Genomic DNA, 27340 nt, shown 5'->3' on the forward strand with positions numbered 1-27340 from the left:
ATTCACCAGAGTTTGACTCTGTATCAAATGGTGATGGTACTGTTAGGGTAATTAGATTGACCAGAGTTTGACTCTGTATCAAATGGTGATGGTACTGTTAGGGTAATTAGATTGACCAGAGTTTGTTGGAGTGTAACAGTACTGTTAGGGTAATTAGATTCACCAGAGTTTGACTCTGTATCAAATGGTGATGGTACTGTTAGGGTAATTAGATTCACCAGAGTTTGACTCTGTATCAAATGGTGATGGTACTGTTAGGGTAATTAGATTCACCAGAGTTTGACTCTGTATCAAATGGTGATGGTACTGTTAGGGTAATTAGATTCACCAGAGTTTGACTCTGTATCAAATGGTGATGGTACTGTTAGGGTAATTACAAGTCTGACATTGATGACAGCCTGACATTAGTGTAGCTATGCATACAGCCCAAAGGTCAAGGTCAGCCTGTGTTGCAGGAAGACCAGCGCTGGCTGCAGTGGGAGATGATCAGCACCTTGTCCAAGGTCATGAAGGTCATGAGGCAGCCCCTGCTCCTGGCTAAAACTCTTTATGCCCTGCTTCTTGCCAACCACACCCAGGGCACACAGGACGCCTTGCACAGGTTGGGGGCACTGAGGACCACAAGATTTGGTAAGTGTTGAGGACCACAAGATTTGGTAAGTGTTGAGGACCACAAGATTTGGTAAGTGTTGAGGACCACAAGATTTGGTAAGTGTTGAGGACCACAAGATTTGGTAAGTGTTGAGGACCACAAGATTTGGTAAGTGTTGGGGACCACAAGATTTGGTAAGTGTTGAGGACCACAAGATTTGGTAAGTGTTGAGGACCACAAGATTTGGTAAGTGTTGAGGACCACAAGATTTGGTAAGTGTTGAGGACCACACGATTTGGTAAGTGTTGAGGACCACAAGATTTGGTAAGTGTTGAGGACCACAAGATTTGGTAAGTGTTGAGGACCACAAGATTTGGTAAGTGTTGAGGACCACAAGATTTGGTAAGTGTTGAGGACCACAAGATTTGGTAAGTGTTGGGGACCACAAGATTTGGTAAGTGTTGAGGACCACAAGATTTGGTAAGTGTTGAGGACCACAAGATTTGGTAAGTGTTGAGGGAGGACCACAAGATTTGGTAAGTGTTGGGGACCACAAGATTTGGTAAGTGTTGAGGACCACAAGATTTGGTAAGTGTTGAGGACCACAAGATTTGGTAAGTGTTGGGGACCACAAGATTTGGTAAGTGTTGAGGACCACAAGATTTGGTAAGTGTTGAGGACCACAAGATTTGGTAAGTGTTGAGGACCACAAGATTTGGTAAGTGTTGAGGACCACAAGATTTGGTAAGTGTTGAGGACCACAAGATTTGGTAAGTGTTGAGGACCACAAGATTTGGTAAGTGTTGAGGACCACAAGATTTGGTAAGTGTTGAGGACCACAAGATTTGGTAAGTGTTGAGGACCACAAGATTTGGTAAGTGTTGAGGACCACAAGATTTGGTAAGTGTTGAGGACCACAAGATTTGGTAAGTGTTGGGGACCACAAGATTTGGTAAGTGTTGAGGACAAGACTGGCTTGTCTCAGAGAACACCGGTGTTACTTTCAGGTATCTCTTGGGGGGGGGGGGGGGGGGGGATCTTGTTTTGTATGTAAGTTGTGTATGTACTTGTTTTGTATATAAGTTGTGTATGTACTTGTTTTGTATATAAGTTGTGTATGTACTTGTTTTGTATGTAAGTTGTGTATGTACTTGTTTTGTATATAAATTGTGTATGTACTTGTTTTGTATTTAAGTTGTGTATGTACTTGTTTTGTATATAAGTTGTGTATGTACTTGTTTTGTATTTAAGTTGTGTATGTACTTGTTTTGTATATAAGTTGTGTATGTACTTGTTTTGTATTTAAGTTGTGTATGTACTTGTTTTGTATATAAATTGTGTATGTACTTGTTTTGTATTTAAGTTGTGTATGTACTTGTTTTGTATATAAGTTGTGTATGTACTTGTTTTGTATATAAGTTGTGTATGTACTTCCAGTCTCAAGACAATCTTCTTTTCTTTCCTGAGAACAAACAAAGAGGTCGGCTTGTAAGAGTTCACTTTGGGTGTTGGCAGCATGTTATGTGCGTACAGGTTACATGTAACTTGGCAGGGTGTTTTGTTTCTTGGGTTGGGAAATTTTTTGTGTTCCATATTATGTTTTGTTGAGTTGATAGATTTGACATGTGTAGTTGTTAGTAGTGAATCTAATATTTAAAAAATTTGGTCCCACGCAATGACGTCTGATGTCCTCAGGTCTGAATTACTGGACACAAAATGGAAGGGAAAAAAAAGTTGGGAAGAATGTTCCGCTCTGGTACCAAGAAGAAGCTGAGGCCAGCTCTGTGGAGGCTACAGCCTATGCTCTGCTTGTTTTCTTGGAACATGAAACTCAAGTCAACATTGACTCCATTGGGGAATGGCTGGTGGCCCAGAGAGGCCTGTATGGGGCATACAGAGGAGCAATGGTAGAAATATCTTTGACTACATTTGTGTGTTGGCTACATGTTTTGTTTATTTGTTGCCTATATGTATAATTGATCAAATAAAATGTTCTCCCCCTCCCCCACCCCCATTGTGAAGGACAGCACTGCAGCCATCCACGCCCTAGCCAAGTACACCCTCCACCAGTACAAGAAAGGTTTTGGTCTTCATCTAGACCTCAGGTGTAACGTCAGTTCAGGACAGGAGAGAAAAGCTTTTTTACACGTGACAAAGGACAACGCCACCCAGCCGCAGCTTATCCGTCATGTCAGTTGCTTTTCACATTTACCCCCTTAACTCTGAGCATTTACAACATTAACCCCATCAAGTCTGAGCTTATACAAAATTATAATAAGTCTGGGGTGTGTTCTTTCAATGATCTAGCCATCAAAGGGTTAACAGGTGTTCTAGCCTTGACTCTGCATGATATGAATAGATTTCTTCTAAACAAAATCAAAGCCATATTAACCCTATTAACAACATATTACTAAATTAACCCCAGGTTCCAATAGGTCAAGTTTTGATGATCAAAACACAAGGTAAAGGTCTTGGTCAAGTCCATATCAATGTGGAGTACAGCGTCCCTGTCAACAACACTTGTGGCCAGGATTTAATGGTCCAACTGAGCTATCCAGAGTTCATTCATTCAGGTCAAGGACATAGGTGAGTCAGGTCTGGACATATGTGAGTCAGGTCAAGGACATAGGTGAGTCAGGTCAAGGACATATGTGAGTCAGGTCAAGGACATAGGTGAGTCAGGTCAAGGACATAGGTGAGTCAGGTCAAGGACATAGGTGAGTCGGGTCAAGGACATAGGTGGGTCGGGTCAAGGACATATGTGAGTCAGGTCAAGGACATATGTGAGTCAGGTCGAGGACATAGGTGAGTCAGGTCAAGGACATAGGTGAGTCAGGTCAAGGACATAGGTGAGTCAGGTCAAGGACATAGGTGAGTCAGGTCAAGGATATAGGAGAGTCAGGTCAAGGACATAGGTGAGTCAGGTCAAGGACATAGGTGAGTCAGGTCAAGGACATAGGTGAGTCAGGTCAAGGACATAGGTGAGTCAGGTCAAGAACTTAGGTGAGTGAGATGACATAATATTCAGGTCAAGTGTTGAAAAAGAAATTCGTGTAATCATTGTTTTTGTGTCAGAAAGAGAATTTGTCTTTGATGGGATTTTGTGTCAATAAATAAAGTGACATTCTGACATGACCAGTGAGGAAGTGACATGTATGGTTTGGTCAGTTGACATCTTATAACCAGAGTGACTGGTTGTGGTCTTGTATGTCTGGGGAATGTTGTAGTTGTATGTCTGGGGAATGTTGTAGTTGTATGTCTGGGGAATGTTGTAGTTGTATGTCTGGGGAATGTTGTAGTTGTATGTCTGGGGAATGTTGTAGTTGTATGTCTGGGGAATGTTGTAGTTGTATGTCTGGGGAATGTTGTAGTTGTATGTCTGGGGAATGTTGTAGTTGTATGTCTGGGGAATGTTGTAGTTGTATGTCTGGAGAATGTTGTAGTTGTATGTCTGGAGAATGTTGTAGTTGTATGTCTGGGGAATGTTGTAGTTGTATGTCTGGGGAATGTTGTAGTTGTATGTCTGGGGAATGTTGTAGTTGTATGTCTGGGGAATGTTGTAGTTGTATGTCTGGGGAATGTTGTAGTTGTATGTCTGGAGAATGTTGTAGTTTTATGTCTGGGGAATGTTGTATGTCTGGGGAATGTTGTAGTTTTATGTCTGGGGAATGTTGTAGTTTTATGTCTGGGGAATGTTGTAGTTGTATGTCTGGGGAATGTTGTAGTTTTATGTCTGGGGAATGTTGTAGTTTTATGTCTGGGGAATGTAGTTGTATGTCAGTTGTCCCTGGTGAAGTCAAGTGCTATTGGTGCTGGTTAACCTTCTTACTCTACCGGCACCTATATAGGACAGAGTTGGGTAAAATTCTTGCTGCGTTATGACAGTTGACATCTGTCATGTAAACTGTATTTGACACCTGTCATGTAAACTATGAAGTTGACATCTGTCATGTAAACTATGAAGTTGACATCTGTCATGTAAACTATGAAGTTGACATCTGTCATGTAAACTATGAAGTTGACATCTGTCATGTAAACTATGAAGTTGACACCTGTCATGTAAGCTATGAAGTTGACATCTGTCATGTAAACTATGAAGTTGACATCTGTCATGTAAACTATGAAGTTGACATCTGTCATGTAAACTATGAAGTTGACATCTGTCATGTAAACTATGTATTTGACATCTGTCATGTAAACTATGTAGTTGACATCGATCATGTAAACTATGTATTTGACACCTGTCATGTAAACTGTAGTTGACATCTGTCATGTAAACTATGTATTTGTCATCATGTAAACGATGAAGTTGACATCTGTCATGTAAACTATGAAGTTGACATCTGTGTTTCAGCTGTTATACCTTCCAGTCAAGTCAGATGAGAGAGCAGAGAAATGAAAAAGAAATGAATTTGACCAATCACAAGATTGGCTACGTCAAACCGAGGTATGGCGTCAACACAAGAGCTAGACTTGTCCTCAATTCTCTCTCTACACCACAACTGTGACATGTGTTCTGATGCATGATTTAGCACATTGCGTTTAGGTGCATGATTTAGCACATTGTGTTTAGATGCATGATTTAGCACATTATGTTTAGATGCATGATTTAGCACATTGCGTTTAGGTGCATGATTTAGCACATTGTGTTTAGATGCATGATTTAGCACATTATGTTTAGGAGCATGATTTAGCACATTGTGTTTAGGTGCATGATTTAGCACATTGTGTTAAGATGCATGATTTTTAGCACATTATGTTTAGGAGCATGATTTAGCACATTGTGTTTAGATGCATGATTTAGCACATTGTGTTTAGGTGCATGATTTAGCACATTGTGTTTAGGTGCATGATTTAGCACATTGTGTTTAGGTGCATGATTTAGCACATTATGTTTAGATGCATGATTTAGCTCATTATGTTTAGATGCATGATTTAGCACATTATGTTTAGGAGCATGATTTAGCACATTGTGTTTAGGTGCATGATTTAGCACATTGTGTTTAGATGCATGATTTAGCACATTGTGTTTAGATGCATGATTTAGCACATTGCGTTTAGGTGCATGATTTAGCACATTGTGTTTAGATGCATGATTTAGCACATTATGTTTAGGAGCATGATTTAGCACATTGTGTTTAGGTGCATGATTTAGCACATTGTGTTTAGATGCATGATTTAGCACATTATGTTTAGGAGCATGATTTAGCACATTGTGTTTAGGTGCATGATTTAGCACATTGTGTTAAGATGCATGATTTTTAGCACATTATGTTTAGGAGCATGATTTAGCACATTGTGTTTAGATGCATGATTTAGCACATTGTGTTTAGGTGCATGATTTAGCACATTATGTTTAGATGCATGATTTAGCACATTATGTTTAGGAGCATAATTTAGCACATTGTGTTTAGGTGCATGATTTAGCACATTATGTTTAGATGCATGATTTAGCACATTATGTTTAGATGCATGATTTAGCACATTATGTTTAGTTGCATGATTTAGCACATTGTGTTTAGATGCATGATTTAGCACATTGTGTTTAGGTGCATGATTTAGCACATTATGTTTAGATGCATGATTTAGCTCATTATGTTTAGATGCATGATTTAGCACATTATGTTTAGGAGCATGATTTAGCACATTGTGTTTAGGTGCATGATTTAGCACATTGTGTTTAGATGCATGATTTTTAGCACATTATGTTTAGGTGCATGATTTAGCACATTGTGTTTAGATGCATGATTTAGCACATTGTGTTTAGGTGCATGATTTAGCACATTGTGTTTAGATGCATGATTTAGCACATTATGTTTAGGAGCATGATTTAGCACATTGTGTTTAGATGCATGATTTAGCACATTGTGTTTAGGTGCATGATTTAGCACATTGTGTTTAGATGCATGATTTAGCACATTATGTTTAGGAGCATGATTTAGCACATTGTGTTTGTTGTTGAATTGCAAATGTTCCAATGATGTTACAAAGAACACAAATACAATATTCGGCTTTTTTTTTTTTTTAAATTATTTTGTAATAATCTATACATCAAATACAATGATTTTGTACAAATTAGACACCAAAACTACACCATCAAATAAATTTTAAAAAACACGTTGAAGTGAGTGAAGTGTGTTGCTACTCTAAAAGTTCAGGCCAAGAAATACAAACTTCTCAGGTTGACCTGAGAAAATGGGTGCTAGTTTGTAAGAAATACAAACTTCTCAGGTTGACCTGAGAAAATGGGTGCTAGTTTGTAGTGAGAGAACATTGTCCTATTTTTTTGTTCTGTTCTAGTGTCTCAATCTATATCCTATACTTTTTATTCTCCATTAGTGTGTCAATCTATATCCTATACTTTTTATTCTCCATTAGTGTGTCAATCTATATCCTATACTTTTTATTCTCCATTAGTGTCTCAATCTATATCCTATACTTTTTATTCTCCATTAGGGTGTCAATCTATATTCTATACTTTTTATCCTCCATTAGTGTGTCAATCTATATTCTATACTTTTATTCTCCATTAGTTTGTCAATCTATATTCTATACTTTTTATCCTCCATTAGTGTGTCAATCTATATCCTATACTTTTTATTCTCCATTAGTGTGTCAATCTATATCCTATACTTTTTATTCTCCATTAGTGTCTCAATCTATATTCTATACTTTTTATTCTGCATGAGTGTCTCAATCTATATCCTATACTTTTTATTCTCCATTAGTGTGTCAATCTATATTCTATACTTTTTATCCTCCATTAGTGTGTCAATCTATATCCTATACTTTTTATTCTCCATTAGTGTCTCAATCTATATCCTATACTTTTTATTCTCCATTAGTGTGTCAATCTATATCCTATACTTTTTATTCTCCATTAGTGTCTCAATCTATATCCTATACTTTTTATTCTCCATTAGGGTGTCAATCTATATTCTATACTTTTTATTCTCCATTAGTTTGTCAATCTATATTCTATACTTTTTATCCTCCATTAGTGTGTCAATCTATATCCTATACTTTTTATTCTCCATTAGTGTGTCAATCTATATCCTATACTTTTTATTCTCCATTAGTGTGTCAATCTAAATCCTATACTTTTTATTCTCCATTAGTGTGTCAATCTATATTCTATACTTTTTATCCTCCATTAGTGTGTCAATCTATATCCTATACTTTTTATTCTCCATTAGTGTGTCAATCTATATCCTATACTTTTTATTCTCCATTAGTGTGTCAATCTATATTCTATACTTTTTATACTCCATTAGGGTGTCAATCTATATTCTATACTTTTTATACTCCATTAGTGTCTCAATCTATATCCTATACTTTTTATTCTCCATTAGTGTGTCAATCTATATCCTATACTTTTTATTCTCCATTAGTGTCTCAATCTATATTCTATACTTTTTATTCTCCATTAGTGTGTCAATCTATATCCTATACTTTTTATTCTCCATTAGTGTGTCAATCTATATTCTATACTTTTTATTCTCCATTAGGGTGTCAATCTATATTCTATACTTTTTATTCTCCATTATGGTGTCAATCTATATCCTATACTTTTTATTCTCCATTAGTGTGTCAATCTATATCCTGCTATATCCTATACTTTACCTTTCCATCAAGGAAATTCAAGTTGATTGAATTGACCCAAAAATGTCGTGAGAGAACGTTAAAATTACCCAGAAATCTGAACAGAGCTGGGACTAGCAGGTACGAGAGTCTGTCATTTATTGACCCAAACAGACGGCCCCAGTCAGCACATGTCAGCCCAAACAGACGGCCCCAGTCAGCACATGTCAGCCCAAATAGACAGCGTCGGTCAGCACATGTCAGCCCACACAGACAGCGTCGGTCAGCACATGTCAGCCCAAACAGACAGCGTCGGTCAGCACATGTCAGCCCAAACAGACAGCGTCGGTCAGCACATGTCAGCCCAAACAGACAGCGTCGGTCAGCACATGTCAGCCCAAATAGACAGCGTCGGTCAGCAAATTGGACTAGCAGTTATGAAATTATTTTTATCAACATTTGTCTCAGGTGAGTTCAACAGTCTGTATGTCATATGGCTTGAGAAATATCAAGTCCACATGTCATGTGACATGATCAATATGTCCATATGTCATTTAGCAAGAGAAATGTCATGTTGCCTAAAAAATATGTTGTGTGGCAAGAGAAATGTCATGTGATTTCCCCCAACAGTAATACCAGCAGCAACGTGACAGTTGGCGTTGAGATGTTGACGGGATACCAGCCAGTGGCACAAGACCTTCAGGGTGTAAGTGTCGTCCAGCTTCTTTCATTCTAATTTATATTCTTGCAATACATACAAGATGATATACGTTAATACATACCAGTACATTAAAATGATCTGTAACTGAAAATATATGCAATACAAACGTTAAAAAAATTGATTTCCTGACCTCCAAAACTGGGTGATTGTAATGTTTCTCGTGTTGGCATTTTTTCTTAATTCTACATTTTTAGAAAATTTTCAATTCTATTTTATTAATAAATGTTTAATATTAAAATACTATTTTATTAATAAATGTTTAATATTTAAATACTATTTCATTTATAAACTAGAGCACGCTGCAGTCTCAATCAGAACAAAGGCTGATGCAATATTTTAAGAGTATTTTATCAATGCATGGCCAGTCGTGCATTTTTGATGCGAAACTTTTTCTAAAATTGAGTTATTTAAATGTAAACAATGCAGGCGCTATATTTCTTAAATCATAGTTGTTGAGCAGCGGGTTTGTCCACACTACGGCTCAGACGCCCCAGTGCATACTGTATGACAACCTTGGTCTGTTACTAATGGTCTGTTACTAATGGTCTGTTACTAATGGTCAATGTGAATAAAGGCACCTTGACGACTGCTTTCACAGTTAACAGGCTTTATTATCATTTTTTAAAGTATTATTTCTACTATTATTATTTTTTTTTATTATTAATATTATTTGTTATTAGTATAAACATAGTTATTATCATTATTGAAATTTTGAAAACTTGATACTTGAGATTTTTACTCCTGTACTGTTGCAGTTACAGACCAACAGCAGTTGTTCAGTTGTTAATGTGGAGTACAAGAATGGAATTGTCAACATTCAGCTCACTCAGGTAACCTCAGCCTTCATTGTTTGCTTGCAATTACATCTTGACTACCTGGCCAAGTTGTAACTTCTGGCCACCATCTATCTAGGGCCCCAGCCCCAGCCCTGACCACCCAGCGCCCACTGTTACAACTTGCCTTGGGTTCCGTGCTGTGCAATACATGAAGGTGAACAGACTCAGGCCTGGGCTGGTGACCTTGAGAGACAGCAGACAACAAGGTGAGACAGTCACAGACAGTAGGGTGAGACAGTCACAGACAACAAGGTGAGACAGTCACAGACAACAAGGTGAGACAGTCACAGACAGTAGGGTGAGACAGTCACAGACAACAAGGTGAGACAGTCACAGACAGTAGGGTGAGACAGTCACAGACAGTAGGGTGAGACAGTCACAGACAACAAGGTGAGACAGTCACAGACAGTAGGGTGAGACAGAGAGTAGGCTAAAAAAAAAACTTAAAATATGAGTGACTTTTAGTATAACCTAGTTGACATGTCATAGAATAGATTGAAGTTAAACCTAGTTGACATGTCATAGAATAGATTGAAGTTAAACCTAGTTGACATGTCATAGAATAGATTGAAGTTAAACCTAGATGACATGTCATAGAATAGATTGAAGTTAAACCTAGTTGATATGTCATAGAATAGATTGAAGTTAAACCTAGATGACATGTCATAGAATAGATTGAAGTTAAACCTAGTTGACATGTCATAGACTAGATTGAAGTAGATATCTAGTTGACATGTCATAGAATAGATTGAAGTTAAACCTAGATGACATGTCATAGAATAGATTGAAGTTAAACCTAGTTGATATGTCATAGAATAGATTGAAGTTAAACCTAGATGACATGTCATAGAATAGATTGAAGTTAAACCTAGTCGACATGTCATAGAATAGATTGAAGTTAAACCTAGTTAACATGTCATAGAATAGATTGAAGTAGATATCTAGTTGACATGTCATAGAATAGATTGAAGTTAAACCTAGTCGACATGTCATAGAATAGATTGAAGTTAAACCTAGTCGACATGTCATAGAATAGATTGAAGTTAAACCTAGATGACATGTCATAGAATAGATTGAAGTTAAACCTAGTTGACATGTCATAGACTAGATTGAAGTAGATATCTAGTTGACATGTCATAGAATAGATTGAAGTTAAACCTAGTTGACATGTCATAGAATAGATTGAAGTAGATATCTAGTTGACATGTCATAGAATAGATTGAAGTTAAAGCTAGTTGACATGTCATAGAATAGATTGAAGTAGATATCTAGTTGACATGTCATAGAATAGATTGAAGTTAAACCTAGATGACATGTCATAGAATAGATTGAAGTTAAACCTAGTTGACATGTCATAGAATAGATTGAAGTAGATATCTAGTTGACATGTCATAGAATAGATTGAAGTTAAAGCTAGTTGACATGTCATAGAATAGATTGAAGTAGATATCTAGTTGACATGTCATAGAATAGATTGAAGTTAAACCTAGTTGACATGTCATAGAATAGATTGAAGTAGATATCTAGTTGACATGTGATATGTGGTGAAGCTTGTTATGTTGTGGTCACCAGAGCCTTACTGTAGGAGAGCATACTACCACAGGAACACACACAGGGGTTTTGTCTGTAATGAAACCAACATCTGTAGGTGTTTTTCAGGTCAGTCTAAATTCAACAAGTCAAATGAAATTTTATAATTTTAAAAAAGTTTTAAGTTTGTAAGCATTAATTTGGCTTTTGTTTTCGTTTATTTTAGGACATTGCAGTAAAATGCATGAAATAAATGAGCTATTTGGTCTGCATGAGCTGAAACTATATCTCAATGCTTCAGAAGTTGGTAGGTTTTGAACTTTGACCAACTCTTTGTTCTAAAGATTATATGTCTAATGTTTAAAGAATGTAAAAATTATTTTTCCCTTTACAAATTGATTTTTTCCCTGTCCAGCATACAAGCTCCACCTTCCAAAAATCTGGAGAAACTTAACAACTGACTTGATGACATCCCAGGCTAAAGTCTCCTCCATCAACCTGCCAGGTTTTTACTTGCTTTTGTTAACATTACACCACACTTTGATTGTGGTGGAACTTATTTTGACTATTTTAATATCACACCACACTTTGGTTGTGGTGGATTTTGACAATTTGAATTGACCTGTCTCCATCCCTGTAAAATCTGGCTCAATACTTGACAGGCTGCCAGCACACAGCACTGGGCGAGGTCACACTCATCCGTCCCTCGTCTTGTTGGGGCATCCAGTCCAGGCTGGAGAACAAGACAGATTGGTATTTCTTGTCTAGGGGCATCCACAGATTTGTTGACGCGCAGGGAAAATCAGTGTAAGACTTTTTCTTATTTTTTAGCTGGGAAAATCAGTGTAGGACTTTTTCTTATTTTTTAACTGGGAAATCAGTGTAGGACTTTTTTAGTAAAAACATTGGTCACCCATGAAATCACAGATGAGGCTCTATAGCTGGGGACAGCCACTCTTCTAAGAGAGACAACTCCAAAATCTAACAACTGCTGCCTTGTAGTTTGTTCTTGGTTGGACAAAGGCTATGGAAGCAAATCCAAAAAGAAAAGCAGGCTGAAATGAACGGCCTAAATGGCACATAACCAGTTGACACGTACTACTTAATTGTGTTGAAGGGAATCCCTGGCAACATTAAAATTAAGATCAAAGAATAAGAAGGGCTCACACTCAGTAGTTATCTCCCCTCTTGCTTGTCTATCAGTCAGTCGTTATATGAAGGACATATCTTCTATTGAATTAAACATTAGATGGGTTGTAGGCAGGAAGAACAAAATCAAGGAATTAAAAGTAGGTCAAACCTGATTTACAAAATGAAAGCAGACAGACAGACATTGTGACCCAAATAAAATCAACATGTTGCACAGACAGACAGACAGACATCTCATCTAGGACATGTCAACATGTTTCAGATACCAGCAGCTGCTGGATGACAGCTCCAGCTTTCTTGACATCTCAAATGACACGCTGCCCATACTTGAAGATGCTTGCAGGAGGCGCTGGAAGACTTGACATTCAGATGTCTGGAGTGTCATTTGACATGTTATGTAAACGGTGTAGCTACTATCATGTCATTTGACATGTTATGTAAACGGTGTAGCTATTATCATGTCATTTGACATGTTATGAAAACGGTGTAGCTATTATCATGTCATTTGACATGTTATGTAAACGGTGTAGCTATTATCATGTCATTTGACATGTTATGTAAACGGTGTAGCTATTATCATGTCATTTGACATGTTATGTAAACGGTGTAGCTATCATCATGTCATCTAGTTACAATCATGTGACATCACTACTATCATCATGTAATGACATCTGAGTAAAACACTATCATGACATGTTGTGGCTACCCTATTGGCTACCTTGTTGTAATTATAAAATCTTGCTGTAAATAATATTAGAATGTCATGTAATAAAAATTATTTTAAAAACTGCAGCCTTTATTTACAAAGCTGTGAGTACATCCCTGATGTGTACATCCACGCCACTGGTGTGTGTGTGTGTGTACATCCACGCCACTGGTGTGTGTACATCCACATTACTGGTGTGTGTACATCCACACCACTGATGTGTGTACATCCACACCACTGGTGTGTGTACATCCACACCACTGGTGTGTGTACATCCACACCACTGGTGTGTGTACATCCACACCACTGATGTGTGTACATCCACGCCACTGGTGTGTGTACATCCACACCACTGGTGTGTATACATCCACACCACTGGTGTGTGTACATCCACATCACTGGTGTGTGTACATCCACATCACTGGTGTGTGTACATCCACATCACTGATGTGTACATCCACGCCACTGGTGTGTGTACATCCACATCAGTGATGTGTACATCCACACCACTGATGTGTGTACATCCACATTACTGATGAGTCTATGAAATATTTGCACTTTGTATGTTGTCAACATTACCAGACTGTGATAACATCACTAGACGACTTGAAGAAACTTTAATACAGGAGAGTTGGATTATAATCTATTCCTACCCTCAACAATTTCATACAGGAGAGTTGGATTATAATCTATTCCTACCCTCAACAATTTCTTACAGGAGAGATGGATTATAATCTATTCCTACCCTCAACAATTTCTTACAGGAGAGATGGATTATAATCTATTCCTACCCTCAACAATTTCATACAGGAGAGATGGATTATAATCTATTCCTACCCTCAACAATTTCATACAGGAGAGATGGATTATAATCTATTCCTACCCTCAACAATTTCATACAGGAGAGATGGATTATAATCTATTCCTACCCTCAACAATTTCATACAGGAGAGATGGATTATAATCTATTCCTACCCTCAACAATTTCATACAGGAGAGATGGATTATAATCTATTCCTACCCTCAACAATTTCATACAGGAGAGATGGATTATAATCTATTCCTACCCTCAACAATTTCATACAGGAGAGATGGATTATAATCTATTCCTACCCTCAACAATTTCATACAGGAGAGATGGATTATAATCTATTCCTACCCTCAACAATTTCATACAGGAGAGATGGATTATAATCTATTCCTACCCTCAACAATTTCATACAGGAGAGATGGATTATAATCTATTCCTACCCTCAACAATTTCATACAGGAGAGATGGATTATAATCTATTCCTACCCTCAACAATTTCATACAGGAGAGATGGATTATAATCTATTCCTACCCTCAACAATTTCATACAGGAGAGATGGATTATAATCTATTCCTACCCTCAACAATTTCATACAGGAGAGATGGATTATAATCTATTCCTACCCTCAACAATTTCATACAGGAGAGATGGATTATAATCTATTCCTACCCTCAACAATTTCTTACAGGAGAGATGGATTATAATCTATTCCTACCCTCAACAATTTCTTACAGGAGAGATGGATTATAATCTATTCCTACCCTCAACAATTTCATACAGGAGAGATGGATTATAATCTATTCCTACCCTCAACAATTTCTTACAGGAGAGATGGATTATAATCTATTCCTACCCTCAACAATTTCATACAGGAGAGATGGATTATAATCTATTCCTACCCTCAACAATTTCTTACAGGAGAGATGGATTATAATCTATTCCTACCCTCAACAATTTCATACAGGAGAGATGGATTATAATCTATTCCTACCCTCAACAATTTCTTACAGGAGAGATGGATTATAATCTATTCCTACCCTCAACAATTTCATACAGGAGAGATGGATTATAATCTATTCCTACCCTCAACAATTTCTTACAGGAGAGATGGATTATAATCTATTCCTACCCTCAACAATTTCTTACAGGAGAGATGGATTATAATCTATTCCTACCCTCAACAATTTCATACAGGAGAGATGGATTATAATCTATTCCTACCCTCAACAATTTCATACAGGAGAGATGGATTATAATCTATTCCTACCCTCAACAATTTCTTACAGGAGAGATGGATTATAATCTATTCCTACCCTCAACAATTTCTTACAGGAGAGATGGATTATAATCTATTCCTACCCTCAACAATTTCATACAGGAGAGATGGATTATAATCTATTCCTACCCTCAACAATTTCTTACAGGAGAGATGGATTATAATCTATTCCTACCCTCAACAATTTCATACAGGAGAGTTGGATTATAATCTATTCCTACCCTCAAGATCATACATGGATTAAGATCAATCCCCAAATCTTTATAATCTCAACGCAAATTGTAGTTGTGGGGCTATGATGAGAGTACATAAACCACACAATGTTTTTTTTAACTGAGGCTTACTTATCTCACTGTGATGATATGTAACGTTGATGTTAGTTGTCATTTGATGTTGATGTTAGTTGACATTTGATGTTGATCTTGGTTGTCATTTGATGTTGATGTTAGTTGACATTTGATGTTGATGTTAGTTGTCATTTGATGTTGATGTTAGTTGACATTTGATGTTGATGTTAGTTGACATTTGATGTTGATCTTGGTTGTCATTTGATGTTGATGTTTGTACACATCAAATTGAAGTGACTACAGTGGGGCTCGTTATGGTGTTGTGACATCAGGCAGCTGTCATGTGGTTCCATAACCCCTAAGGTGTAAAGGTATGGCTACCTGTATGCACGCAGGTGTACAGGTATCTACAGAACGGCTACCTGTATGCACGCAGGTATAAAGGTATCTGTATGCACGCATGTGTAAAGGTATCTACAGCTAGCTGTCAACACTTCACCAAAAATAAAATGAAACATTTTTACGCCATACTCTACATTAAATATTCTCTCAGAGTCAACACACTTGGGGGGGGGGGGGGGGGGGGATGGGGGGGTTAAAGTAAACTCAGGCAACAAGTGAAGTCCCTTGACAAAACTAGAGAATAATAGCATACACACTTGAATGTAAGAAAACTCAGGGCGTGTCTCGCTGGTGAATGAAAGTTGGGGGCAGTTTTATAGGCTGGCATTTGTGTCGGTGGCGGGTTAAAGTTAGGGTCCTGGGGTAGGCCTACTTCTCAGCCCCCCTCCTCCCTTGTATTGTTTTATTCAAGTCGCCTGTGTAAATACAGAGAGCAAAATGTTTTTAATGATTTTTTTACACGAATGTTATAGATACTTGACACCACCCCACCCCCCCCCCCAATGTTATAAATACTGCCCCCACCCCACCCCTGTGTTGAGCTGGTCTAGCTTTTGTTTAGCGGACAAAGATGTCAGGTGTTGCCGTGTGACCCCGTGACCTCGCGAGTGTGCGAAAGGCCTATGGTGATGTCATGTAAGCAGCGCCAGCCAGTCGAGTTGGCCAGAGCTATTGCCACCTTTATATAGGCCTATGTCTTTTAGAATGGCAAGGACAGCGGCAGGCAATCGAGTTTGTGTCTAGCCTACAGATTGTGGTACGTATTTCTGTTTCTTGGCTGTTCTTAGACTTTTACTTAGACATTAGAATAGTTTTGTTACCGTTTCATTAAGGTAGACCAAATTTTATATTTAGGTATAATTGTATAATTACCTTTTCTCTTAATTTTGTCAAATTTTAAGGGATTTCTGGTGACCGAAAGTAGTACTCAACGCTATTCGCAATTTCTTTTTGTCTAGTCCGGGGCGCGAAATCGCACCATGCTGGGTCGCCGACGGAACCGCATGATTCAACTTAGTAAACGACTCTAGTAGGGTGTCGCCTAAGATTTTTAAAGCTCATTATTGTTCAAGATTACTTGAACAATTAAAAACTACATTTATTTACCTTTAATTTGATACCAATGTTATTTATCAAATTTAATCGTTAGCCCAATAAATGATTTGTAAAAATAACGCTTTTGTTTTTAGTGTAAATGGCTACGATGATATGACTGATTTTCAGTGATACGGTTGGTTATTTTTTTAAGGAGTGTTGTTGTAATGCGATTGACCGTTCACTGCTGTTCAGCAGAAATGTGTCGTCTGCTAGATTTATCCACATTCAAATACACGGCGGGCAAAATGGACGGGCTCAGTTAGCTGTTTTCTTGTTCAAGTTATTTTTTATAGGTTTTATTTTTACCCTGCATAATTTTTAAAATATTGTAGAAAGCAAGTCATAATTATCTATAGTTTAGAATATATTTTTAGTATGTTTAAAACAATATTTAATGAAGCAATACACGTTTTGCTTACTTTTATTATGTTCTGCTCGAATATTCTTATATAACTTTGAATATAGACATGATTTTTAATTACTTAAACTTTTAAAAATAGAATAGTCTCATAGAAAAAAGAATTGCGCACCAAGCGAACGCCAAAACAAAATGTGCATAATTGTGCGCAATATTATTAGTACTTTATAAATTTACATGCGTTTTTTGAGAAATCGGAAATAGCGTAAATTAGTACTTCCGGTCAACGGAAATTACTCAAAAAATTTGACAGAAGGTAGAGAATTAGATCTTTTACTTACATGTGAAATTTTATTTATCTATCTGAAATAGTACTCAAGTTATAGGCTTTTGAAAAATTCAAAGTAGAAAAAGTACCACTTCCGGTTATCGGAAATCTCTCAAAAGTTGATCAGGATCTACGATTTTGATAAAATACTTATATATGAAATTTCATCAACCTAGCTGTGACGGTACTCAAGTTATCGTGTTTACACACACACACACACACACACACAGACATACGGACTAGATTGCAAAATTATGTTTTTCCGTATCAGTGAGGTGTAAAACGTCGAAATTTGTAAAAATCTCGATTTTTTTTTTGCACGATTACAAGACTTTCTCTATACTTCGTATATACGAGAAAGTAAAAAACGTACGAATGGCAAGTTTGCATCAAACACTAATCATCCATTGTTAAAAGTTTTAATAAAACTAGACCGGTATCGTTGAATAATACACAAAAATAACGATTATAAGAATATAGTTCTGAAATTACCATCAAACATTGCTAAAAAACGGAATCACGGTATCGTCGTTTTCGGCAGCCATCATTACCATGACGACGGTAACAAAAAATCATCCAATTAAGTCAAATTTAATGTCATATTGCATTGTCATTGGGTCTTGACCGACATGCCGAATATCAGAGAAATTGAAATTTTGCTCTTCCATTTCGATCTAGGATTAAGACTGATAGACAGAGGAAGCAAGTTAAATAAACATTTGTAATAAAAATTTCTAAAGCCTGATCTGACTGGAAGTGTCGTCCCCTGTTACTGTTACATGAGAATTTGCGAGAAAGTTTAGGGGAGATTACTCCCTCTTTATTGAAAGTTTAGGGGAGATCACTCCCTCTTTATTGAAAGTTTAGGGGAGATCACTCCCTCTTTATTGAAAGTTTAGGGGAGATCACTCCCTCTTTATTGAAAGTTTAGCGGAGATCACTCCCTCTTTATTGAAAGTTTAGGGGAGATCACTCCCTCTTTATTGAAAGTTTAGGGGAGATCACTCCCTCTTTATTGAAAGTTTAGGGGAGATCACTCCCTCTTTATTGAAAGTTTAGGGGAGATCACTCCCTCTTTATTGAAAGTTTAGGGGAGATCACTCCCTCTTTATTGAAAGTTTAGGGGAGATCACTCCCTCTATTGAAAGTTGAGGGGAGATCACTCCCTCTTTATTGAAAGTTGAGGGGAGATCACTCCCTCTTTATTTTCTTTCAGGCGAGACAAACATGCTCTTGGCGTCATGCCCACGTTTCTTTTGCTCGCGTGTGTCGTCACTGTGTTACATCACTTCCGGTCACACGTCACAGCCTCGTGCCATCTGGTCATTGCCTGGAACTGTAACGGCACCTACGTCACCAGCCGGCCAGCAGACGACAGCTGCGTGGCCTGTGGTCGGGTCAGGGGCCTAGCAGACGGTCAGCTGCTGGTCAACCTGACCGGATGTGGCGTCACAGAGAACGACACGCTCCGGGTTCCAGACGACACGACTTGGCTGGTGCTTGACCACAACAACATCCGGCACCTGAGGGACAACTTTCTGCAGCTGGACACGCTACGTCATCTCAGCATCCGGCAGTCTCACATCAGCACTGTACAGGTGGGTAGACAGGGGGTAGGGGTCTGGGGGATAGGGGGCATGGGGGGGGGATAGGGGACTGGGCCCCACATCACCCCTGAGTCCACACACCCCACTAAAAGTTACACTATACTTGCCAGGCTGACGCCCTACGTGGCTTAAAAAACCTGGAAGTCCTTGACCTTGAGGGCAACTTTATCAAGGTCACGTGCACCAGTTCCCTGCCGCCTGCCGTGTTCCGCCATGTTCCCCGCCTGAAAACTTTACAGCTGGCAGACAACTGGAACCAAGGGTGCTCGTCAGACGCGGCTCCCCGGGGCGCGGGAGGCGACATGTTCCACTACCTGCCCAGGCTTGAGTCCCTGTCTCTGGACGCTCCCTCGGGTGAGCTCCGCCTGGGCCCAGAGTTCCGCAACCTGTCGCACCTGTCGAGCCTGCGCCTGCAGTGTACCCACGTGACCAGCACGACCAACGTCAGCCTGCAGTCCCTGTGGGACCTGCCCCTGATCAACCTGACCGTCTACAACTTCGACCAGCTGGCCATTGACCCCGAGTTTGTTGACCCGGGAAAGGTCACGTTCCACGAAGACACGTTCCAGAGACTGGACTCTCTGCAGAACCTGGTCATCGCCAACTGTAAGATCGGCAACCAGCAGATCGCGCGGACACTCAAGCCGTTTGTCAACAAGAGGCTGACGTCATTGACGCTGATAGAGACGCACTACAAGCGAGTCTTTAACACACCTCCCATCATCTTCCAGGATGGTACCATCACCAACGTCACCACCCAGTTCCTCAGGCAGATCGAGTTGTCGCACCTGGCGTGGATCAACAGCAACCTGATAGCCGTGGCCCCAGGGGCCCTCATCAGCCCCCAGTGGAAGACCAGCATCAGGACCCTGGATTTCTCACAGAACGACCTGGGGCGGGTCGGCTGGAGAATCGCCATTCTAGAAATTTCCAGCTTACAGAAACTCCAAGAGGTTGTCATGTCGTCTGTGACGTCAAGCGATGATGACGTCAGGCCGAAGTTGGAAGGTGTCTCGGCAGACGATGAGTGTGATGTTCTAACTTCCGGTGATGACATCATTAAAACAAACCAACGCGACTTAGCCCAGCCCGTCCCAGCCCAGCGCGGTCGGTACGCCACCTCCCATCCCCCGCCCCCCACCTCCCATCCCCCGCCCAGTGTGAACCAGCTGGTGAGGGCGGGAGGTCCCCACAGTGACAGACGACCAGTCTCAGAAAGTTCACCAGAGATCGCGTGGTCAGCCGATCATTCAGTCAAGCTCCCCCTGGTGGAGTCAAGTTCTGGCGGCAACTGGAGCCTGCGTGTGCCGCCACGTCTGCAGACCTTCAGGATTGTCGGCATCATGAGCGGCGCCACCAGATTTGGAGACCAAAGCGCGCGTTTCACCCAGGCCGGCGACCTGAAGCACATGTACATCGTCAACAACTACGTCATTTCCGGAACAGGCAGAGTCCTAGGGCTTTCGGCCTTGACCTTGTTTGACCTGAGCGGGACCTTCATGGACGTGCAGCACTATTTCTTTGACGACTTCCCCGGCCTGCGCATTCTCCGGCTTAAATCCATGCGACCGGAAAACTTCTTCAGCCGGTTATCTTGTGACCGGCTCATCGCAAATCTTCCGCACCTGGCGTATCTTGATCTTTCCAACAACCGGCTCAACCGGCTGCCGGCGGGCGTGTTCCAGAGAAATCCCAGGATGACACACGTCATCTTAGCAAAGAACCGGTTCAGCTGCTTGCCCTTTGACCTGAACAACACCCCTGACCTTGAGTACCTTGACCTCTCGGAGAACGCCGTGACCTACCTGGAGCAGGACGAGATGGCGGCCCTGACGGCCCACTGGCAGCAGACGCCAAACTTCCGGCTCAAGCTGGGCGGGAACAACATCGCTTGCGTCTGCTCGCAGATCCGCTTCCTCGGTGAGTCCAACCTTGACCCTGACCCTGGGCGAGTCCAACCTTGACCCTGACCCTGAGTGAGTCCAACCTTGACCCTGACCATGGGTGAGTCCAACCTTGACCCTGACCTTGGGTGAGTCCAACCTTGACCCTGACCCTGGGTGAGGCCAACCTTCCTTTACCCTAACCTGCCCTATAAAACTTCTGCCCTGTCATATCTGCCCTCTGCCCTACCATCCACTCTCTGCCCTACCATCCCCTCTCTTCCCTCTGCCCTACCATCCACTCTCTGCCCTACCATCCACTCTCTGCCCTCTGCCCTACCATCCACCCTCTGCCCTACCATCCACTCTCTGCCCTCTGCCCTACCATCCACTCTCTGCCCTCTGCCCTACCATCCACTCTCTGCCCTACCATCCACTCTCTGCCCTCTGCCCTACCATCCACTCTCTGCCCTCTGCCCTACCATCCACTCTCTGCCCTCTGCCCTACCATCCACTCTCTGCCCTCTGCCCTACCATCCACTCTCTGCCCTACCATCCCCTCTCTTCCCTCTGCCCTACCATCCCCTCTCTTCCCTCTGCCCTACCATCCACTCTCTGCCCTACCATCCCCTCTCTTCCCTCTGCCCTACCATCCACTCTCTACCCTACCATCCACTCTCTGCCCTACCATCCACTCTCTGCCCTCTGCCCTACCATCCACTCGCTGCCCTACCATCCACTCTCTGCCCTACCACCCACTCTCTGCCCTCTGCCCTACCATCCACTCTCTGCCCTAACATCCACTCTCTGTCCTACCATCCACTCTCTGCCCTACCATCCACTCTCTGCCCTACCACCCACTCTCTGCCCTCTGCCCTACCATCCACTCGCTGCCCTAACATCCACTCTCTGCCCTACCATCCACTCTCTTCCCTACCATCCACTCTCTGCCCCACCATCCACTCTCTGCCCTCTGCCCTACCATCCACTCGATGCCCTACGATGAAACTTGTATTTCAGGCTGGCTAGAAAAGAGCCAGTTTGTGATTGGCCGAGATTTGTACACGTGCACTTCACAAGATGGCCAGCAGTTGATGGTTAGTGACGTCATTGACGACCTACAGAGTTTCTACAGACATTGCAACGGCAGGTAGGGGTCGGTAGGGTAGGGGTGGTGGGTGGCGTGGTAGGGGCGGTGGTGGGTCGTGGGTGGTGTGGTAGGGTAGATGGAGAGAGTTGGGGTGCTACATGTGGTGGTAGTCCGAGTCACCAAAAAGCCCCCCCACAACGAGCTCATCTTACCCCCAGCATGTACTTGATGACGTCACTGGTCCTGCTGACCTTTCACCTGTTGACCTTCCTGTCGGCTGTCCTGGTCCTTAGGTTTAGGACATGTCTGCTGGCTTTCATCTGGCGTCTGCTGTTCCCGGCCCGGCTCATGACTGCAGACGACTACAAGTATGACGTCTTTCTCGGCTACGCTGATGACGATTTCCTGTACGTCCGCCGGGTTCTGAGTGGGTAAGTGGGGGGGGGGGGGGCATGGGGGGTGGGGGGGGGGGGGGGGGTGGGCGGTAACCTGGGGGGTGAAGAAAATGAGGGTGGTGGTAAGCTAATAAAATTTAAGAGGAAAGTGATATGTAACGAAAGTTTAAGGGGTATAATTAGAAAGTTTGGGGGAGCAGAGTTTCTTCCAGACAACTCTTCCTCCGCCCCCCCCCCCCCCCCCCACCGAACGAAATGGAATATATTTAGAAAATATATAATTTCAAGTGCCCCCCCCCCCCCGGAGAAAAAGTCTGGAAGAAACACTGTGGGGTAGGGGGGGGGGTTAGTAAAAAATGGAAAGGGGTTGGGTTGGGTTTACTCACTAGAAATTTTTCGCCTAATTGACTTGATTTGGTCACGTGATCAGTTTTCTGGAGGACAGTCTGAAGGTCAGGACCTTCATCCACCAACGTGACCTTGGCCCCGGCTACACAGACCAGCAGTTTTTCAAGGCCATCCGCAACAGCTGGAGGGTCATGCTGGTCGTAACAGACAACTTCCTGCACGGCTACCAGCTGTGTGACGTCATCATCAAGGTCAGCCCCACACTCTTCTCTGTGTGTGTTGATGTGGGGGGGGGGGGTCATCAATGTCAGCTCCGCATTTCTACACTTGGTGTGTGTGCAGATGTGTGTGTGTGGAGGGGGGGGGATCTACACACCAAAGTCACCCCCCCCCCCAGTAACACCAGGTTGGTACGTCACAACTGCATGTACATGACGTGTAGAGAAAAATGACGTCACTTGATTGTCTCCCCAGTTCGCCAGTCACTCCGTGACGTCACTCAACCCTCGCCGCCTGCTCGTGCTGGTGGAGGAGTCTCAGTACCAGAACATTCCAGACTACTTGTATGACGTCATTGACGAGACCAGGATCGTGGTGGTCAAAGACTTGCAGGGGGCGCTGGGATATGACCAGCAGCAGAAGATCAAAGACTGTATTCTCTCCTAGTCCACGTCTGCTGGTCTAAATATAGACAGTCTCGGCTGTGTGGCCAACATTGTGTCAAATCATCCCTGTACCGACTGACCCCTGTACCAACCGACCCCTGTACCTGCTGACCCCTGTACCGACTGACCCCTGTACCGACTGACCCCTGTACCGACTGACCCCTGTACCGACTGACCCCTGTACCGACTGACCCCTGTACCAACCGAACCCTGTACCTGCTGACCCCTACTGACCCCTGTACCTACTGACCCCTGTACCGACTGACCCCTGTACCGACTGACCCCTGTACCAACCGAACCCTGTACCTGCTGACCCCTACTGACCCCTGTACCTACTGACCCCTGTACCGACCCCTGTACCTACTGACCCCTGTACCGACCTGTACCTACTGACCCCTGTACCGACCTGTACCTACTGACCCCTGTACTGACCCCTGTACCTACTGACCCCTGTACCGACCCCTGTACCTACTGACCCCTGTACCTGCTGACCCTTACTGACCCCTGTACCTACTGACCCCTGTACCGACCCCTGTACCTACTGACCCCTGTACCTGCTGACCCTTACTGACCCCTGTACCTACTGACCCCTGTACCGACTGACCCCTGTACCGACTGACCCCTGTACCAACCGAACCCTGTACCTGCTGACCCCTACTGACCCCTGTACCTACTGACCCCTGTACCGACCTGTACCTACTGACCCCTGTACCGACCTGTACCTACTGACCCCTGTACTGACCCCTGTACCTACTGACCCCTGTACCTGCTGACCCCTACTGACCCCTGTACCTACTGACCCCTGTACCGACCTGTACCTACTGACCCCTGTACCGACCTGTACCTACTGACCCCTGTACCGACCCCTGTACCTACTGACCCCTGTACCTGCTGACCCATACTGACCCCTTTACCTGCTGACCCCTACTGACCCCTGTACCTACTGACCCTTGACCCCACCACTCCCAGTGTTGAAGCCAAGCTTCTCCCCGTTGTGTGCCAGCAGGGAGGGTGGGGGGGGGGGGGCTCAACTCTCTTTTCTTTTATCCAGGTGCGAGTTGTGGAGGGGGGGGGGGGTACACGGCCACCATTAAACTCATTCATGGGAAATGTATGATTTATTTTATCACTGACACCATTGTGATGACGTCAGGGCTGCCTCTCTGGCTCCGGAAATAAGTTTTTAAATGTTTTTCCTTGTTTACACTATCCCGTTCATTCATTGGTCAACATACCCGCGGGTTTCCCAGTTACTATAAATAGTATCATGCGACCTTTTCAATTCTATACTTAGATCAATGGGGTGGCAAGAGTTTGTTAGATTGGGCATTAGACTTGATGTTTTATCTTGATGTTTTATCTTGATGTTTTATCTTGATGTTTTATCTTGATGTTTTATTGTGATGTTTTATCTTGATGTTTTATTGTGATGTTTTATCGTGATGTTTTATGGTGATGTTTTATCTTGATGTTTTATCGTGATGTTTTATGGTGATGTTTTATCTTGATGTTTTATCGTGATGTTTCATGGTGATGTTTTATCTTGATGTTTTATCGTGATGTTTTATGGTGATGTTTTATCGTGATGTTTTATCTTGATGTTTTATCTTGGTGTCTTATCGTGATGTTTTATCGTGATGTTTTATCGTGATGTTTTATCGTGATGTTTTATCGTGATGTTTTATCATGATGTTTTATCTTGATGTTTTATCTTGATGTTTTATCGTGATGTTTTATGGTGATGTTTTATCTTGATGTTTTATCGTGATGTTTTATGGTGATGTTTTATCATGATGTTTTATCTTGATGTTTTATCTTGATGTTTTATGGTGATGTTTTATCGTGATGTTTTATGGTGATGTTTTATTGTGATGTTTTATCTTGATGTTTTATCGTGATGTTTTATCTTGATGTTTTATCGTGATGTTTTATCGTGATGTTTTATCGTGATGTTTTATCGTGATGTTTTATCGTGATGTTTTATGGTGATGTTTTATCGTGATGTTTTATCTTGATGTTTTATCTTGGTGTCTTATCGTGATGTTTTATCGTGATGTTTTATCTTGATGTTTTATCGTGATGTTTTATCGTGATGTTTTATCATGATGTTTTATCTTGATGTTTTATCTTGATGTTTTATCGTGATGTTTTATGGTGATGTTTTATCTTGATGTTTTATCGTGATGTTTTATGGTGATGTTTTATCATGATGTTTTATCTTGATGTTTTATCTTGATGTTTTATGGTGATGTTTTATCTTGATGTTTTATCTTGATGTTTTATCGTAATGTTTTATCTTGATGTTTTATCGTGATGTTTTATGGTGATGTTTTATCGTGATGTTTTATCTTGATGTTTTATCGTGATGTTTTATCGTGATGTTTTATCTTGATGTTTTATCGTGATGTTTTATCGTGATGTTTTATCGTGATGTTTTATCGTGATGTTTTATCGTGATGTTTTATCGTGATGTTTTATCTTGATGTTTTATCGTGATGTTTTATCTTGATGTTTTATCATGATGTTTTATCTTGATGTTTTATCTTGGTGTCTTATCGTGATGTTTTATCGTGATGTTTTATGGTGATGTTTTATCGTGATGTTTTATCGCGATGTTTTATCTTGATGTTTTATCTTGATGTTTTATCTTGATGTTTTATCGTGATGTTTTATCGTGATGTTTTATGGTGATGTTTTATCGTGATGTTTTATCTTGATGTTTTATCTTGATGTTTTATGGTGATGTTTTATCTTGATGTTTTATCTTGATGTTTTATCGTGATGTTTTATCTTGATGTTTTATCGTGATGTTTTATGGTGATGTTTTATGGTGATGTTTTATCGTGATGTTTTATCTTGATGTTTTATCGTGATGTTTTATCGTGATGTTTTATCTTGATGTTTTATCGTGATGTTTTATCTTGATGTTTTATCTTGGTGTCTTATCGTGATGTTTTATCGTGATGTTTTATGGTGATGTTTTATCGTGATGTTTTATCGCAATGTTTTATCCTGATGTTTTATCTTGATGTTTTATCGTGATGTTTTATCGTGATGTTTTATCGTGATGTTTTATCGTGATGTTTTATCGTGATGTTTTATGGTGATGTTTTATCTTGATGTTTTATCGTGATGTTTTATCTTGATGTTTTATCTTGATGTTTTATCTTGATGTTTTATCGTGATGTTTTATCTTGATGTTTTATCGGTACAGATCAATAAAAACAGCTCAACCAAATTGTGATTATACCGTCTTGTCTATAGTGTCTTGACTTTAGTGCCTTGACTATAGTGTCTTGACTGTACCTCCAACCCATAATCAAGTCTAAAAGTTGAGTGCCAATGTCCCATTCAACGTTTTCCAACTTGAAAAAAGGGGCAGCACCAATCTATTGAGCTGTGGCACCAACGTACTTGGATCTATTGAGTTGTGGCACCAACGTACTTGGATCTATTGAGCTGTGGCACCAACGTACTTGGATCTATTGAGCTGTGGCACCAACGTACTTGGATCTATTGAGCTGTGGCACCAACGTACTTGGATCTATTGAGTTGTGGCACCAACGTACTTGGATCTATTGAGCTGTGGCACCAACGTACTTGGATCTATTGAGCTGTGGCACCAACGTACTTGGATCTATTGAGCTGTGGCACCAACGTACTTCGATCTATTGAG

The 27340-nt window shown here is 41.1% G+C and overlaps 2 protein-coding genes across 6 annotated transcripts in view; both read left to right on the forward strand.

The window, feature by feature from the left end:
- Positions 1-13196, forward strand: part of LOC131939337 (uncharacterized) — a 39277-nt gene extending 26081 nt beyond the window's left edge. For 4 of the 5 annotated variants that reach the window (XM_059297582.1, XM_059297580.1, XM_059297581.1 and 1 more), the window contains 14 exons: positions 456-630; positions 2288-2499; positions 2615-2782; positions 3018-3178; positions 4947-5039; positions 8228-8641; positions 8804-8879; positions 9650-9724; positions 9807-9936; positions 11303-11389; positions 11487-11567; positions 11676-11765; positions 11923-12067; positions 12672-13196. In XM_059297582.1, the coding sequence (XP_059153565.1) occupies positions 456-630; positions 2288-2499; positions 2615-2782; positions 3018-3178; positions 4947-5039; positions 8228-8641; positions 8804-8879; positions 9650-9724; positions 9807-9936; positions 11303-11389; positions 11487-11567; positions 11676-11765; positions 11923-12067; positions 12672-12771 (2007 nt within the window). In that variant the 3' untranslated portion in view covers positions 12772-13196. Of the gene's footprint in view, positions 1-455; positions 631-2287; positions 2500-2614; positions 2783-3017; positions 3179-4946; positions 5040-8227; positions 8642-8803; positions 8880-9649; positions 9726-9806; positions 9937-11302; positions 11390-11486; positions 11568-11675; positions 11766-11922; positions 12068-12671 lie in introns of all 5 variants that reach the window. The other variant, XM_059297583.1, reaches the window with a different exon arrangement.
- A 3327-nt stretch (positions 13197-16523) lies between these two features.
- LOC131939353 (uncharacterized) lies at positions 16524-23825 on the forward strand. Its single transcript, XM_059297633.1, has 7 exons — positions 16524-16649; positions 18893-19274; positions 19394-21203; positions 22187-22316; positions 22475-22687; positions 23082-23250; positions 23474-23825. The coding sequence occupies exons 2-7, from the start codon at positions 18918-18920 to the stop codon at positions 23663-23665; spliced, it is 2871 nt and encodes a 956-aa protein (XP_059153616.1). The 5' UTR covers positions 16524-16649; positions 18893-18917; the 3' UTR covers positions 23666-23825.
- The last annotated feature ends 3515 nt before the right edge of the window (positions 23826-27340 follow it).

This window comes from Physella acuta, unplaced genomic scaffold (assembly GCF_028476545.2).
Source record: "Physella acuta isolate Inbredline_101_S28 unplaced genomic scaffold, ASM2847654v3 ptg000275l, whole genome shotgun sequence".
Lineage (NCBI taxonomy): Eukaryota > Metazoa > Mollusca > Gastropoda > Physidae > Physella > Physella acuta.

Bases quoted from the DNA above. Each gene is read 5' to 3' on its own strand.
- LOC131939353 (XM_059297633.1), top strand. From the start codon at position 18,918: ATGCCCACGTTTCTTTTGCTCGCGTGTGTCGTCACTGTGTTACATCAC. The intron at 21,204-22,186 runs GTGAGTCCAACC...CTTGTATTTCAG, and splicing joins CTCGCAGATCCGCTTCCTCG to GCTGGCTAGAAAAGAGCCAG. The intron at 23,251-23,473 runs GTCAGCCCCACA...TTGTCTCCCCAG, and splicing joins TGTGTGACGTCATCATCAAG to TTCGCCAGTCACTCCGTGAC.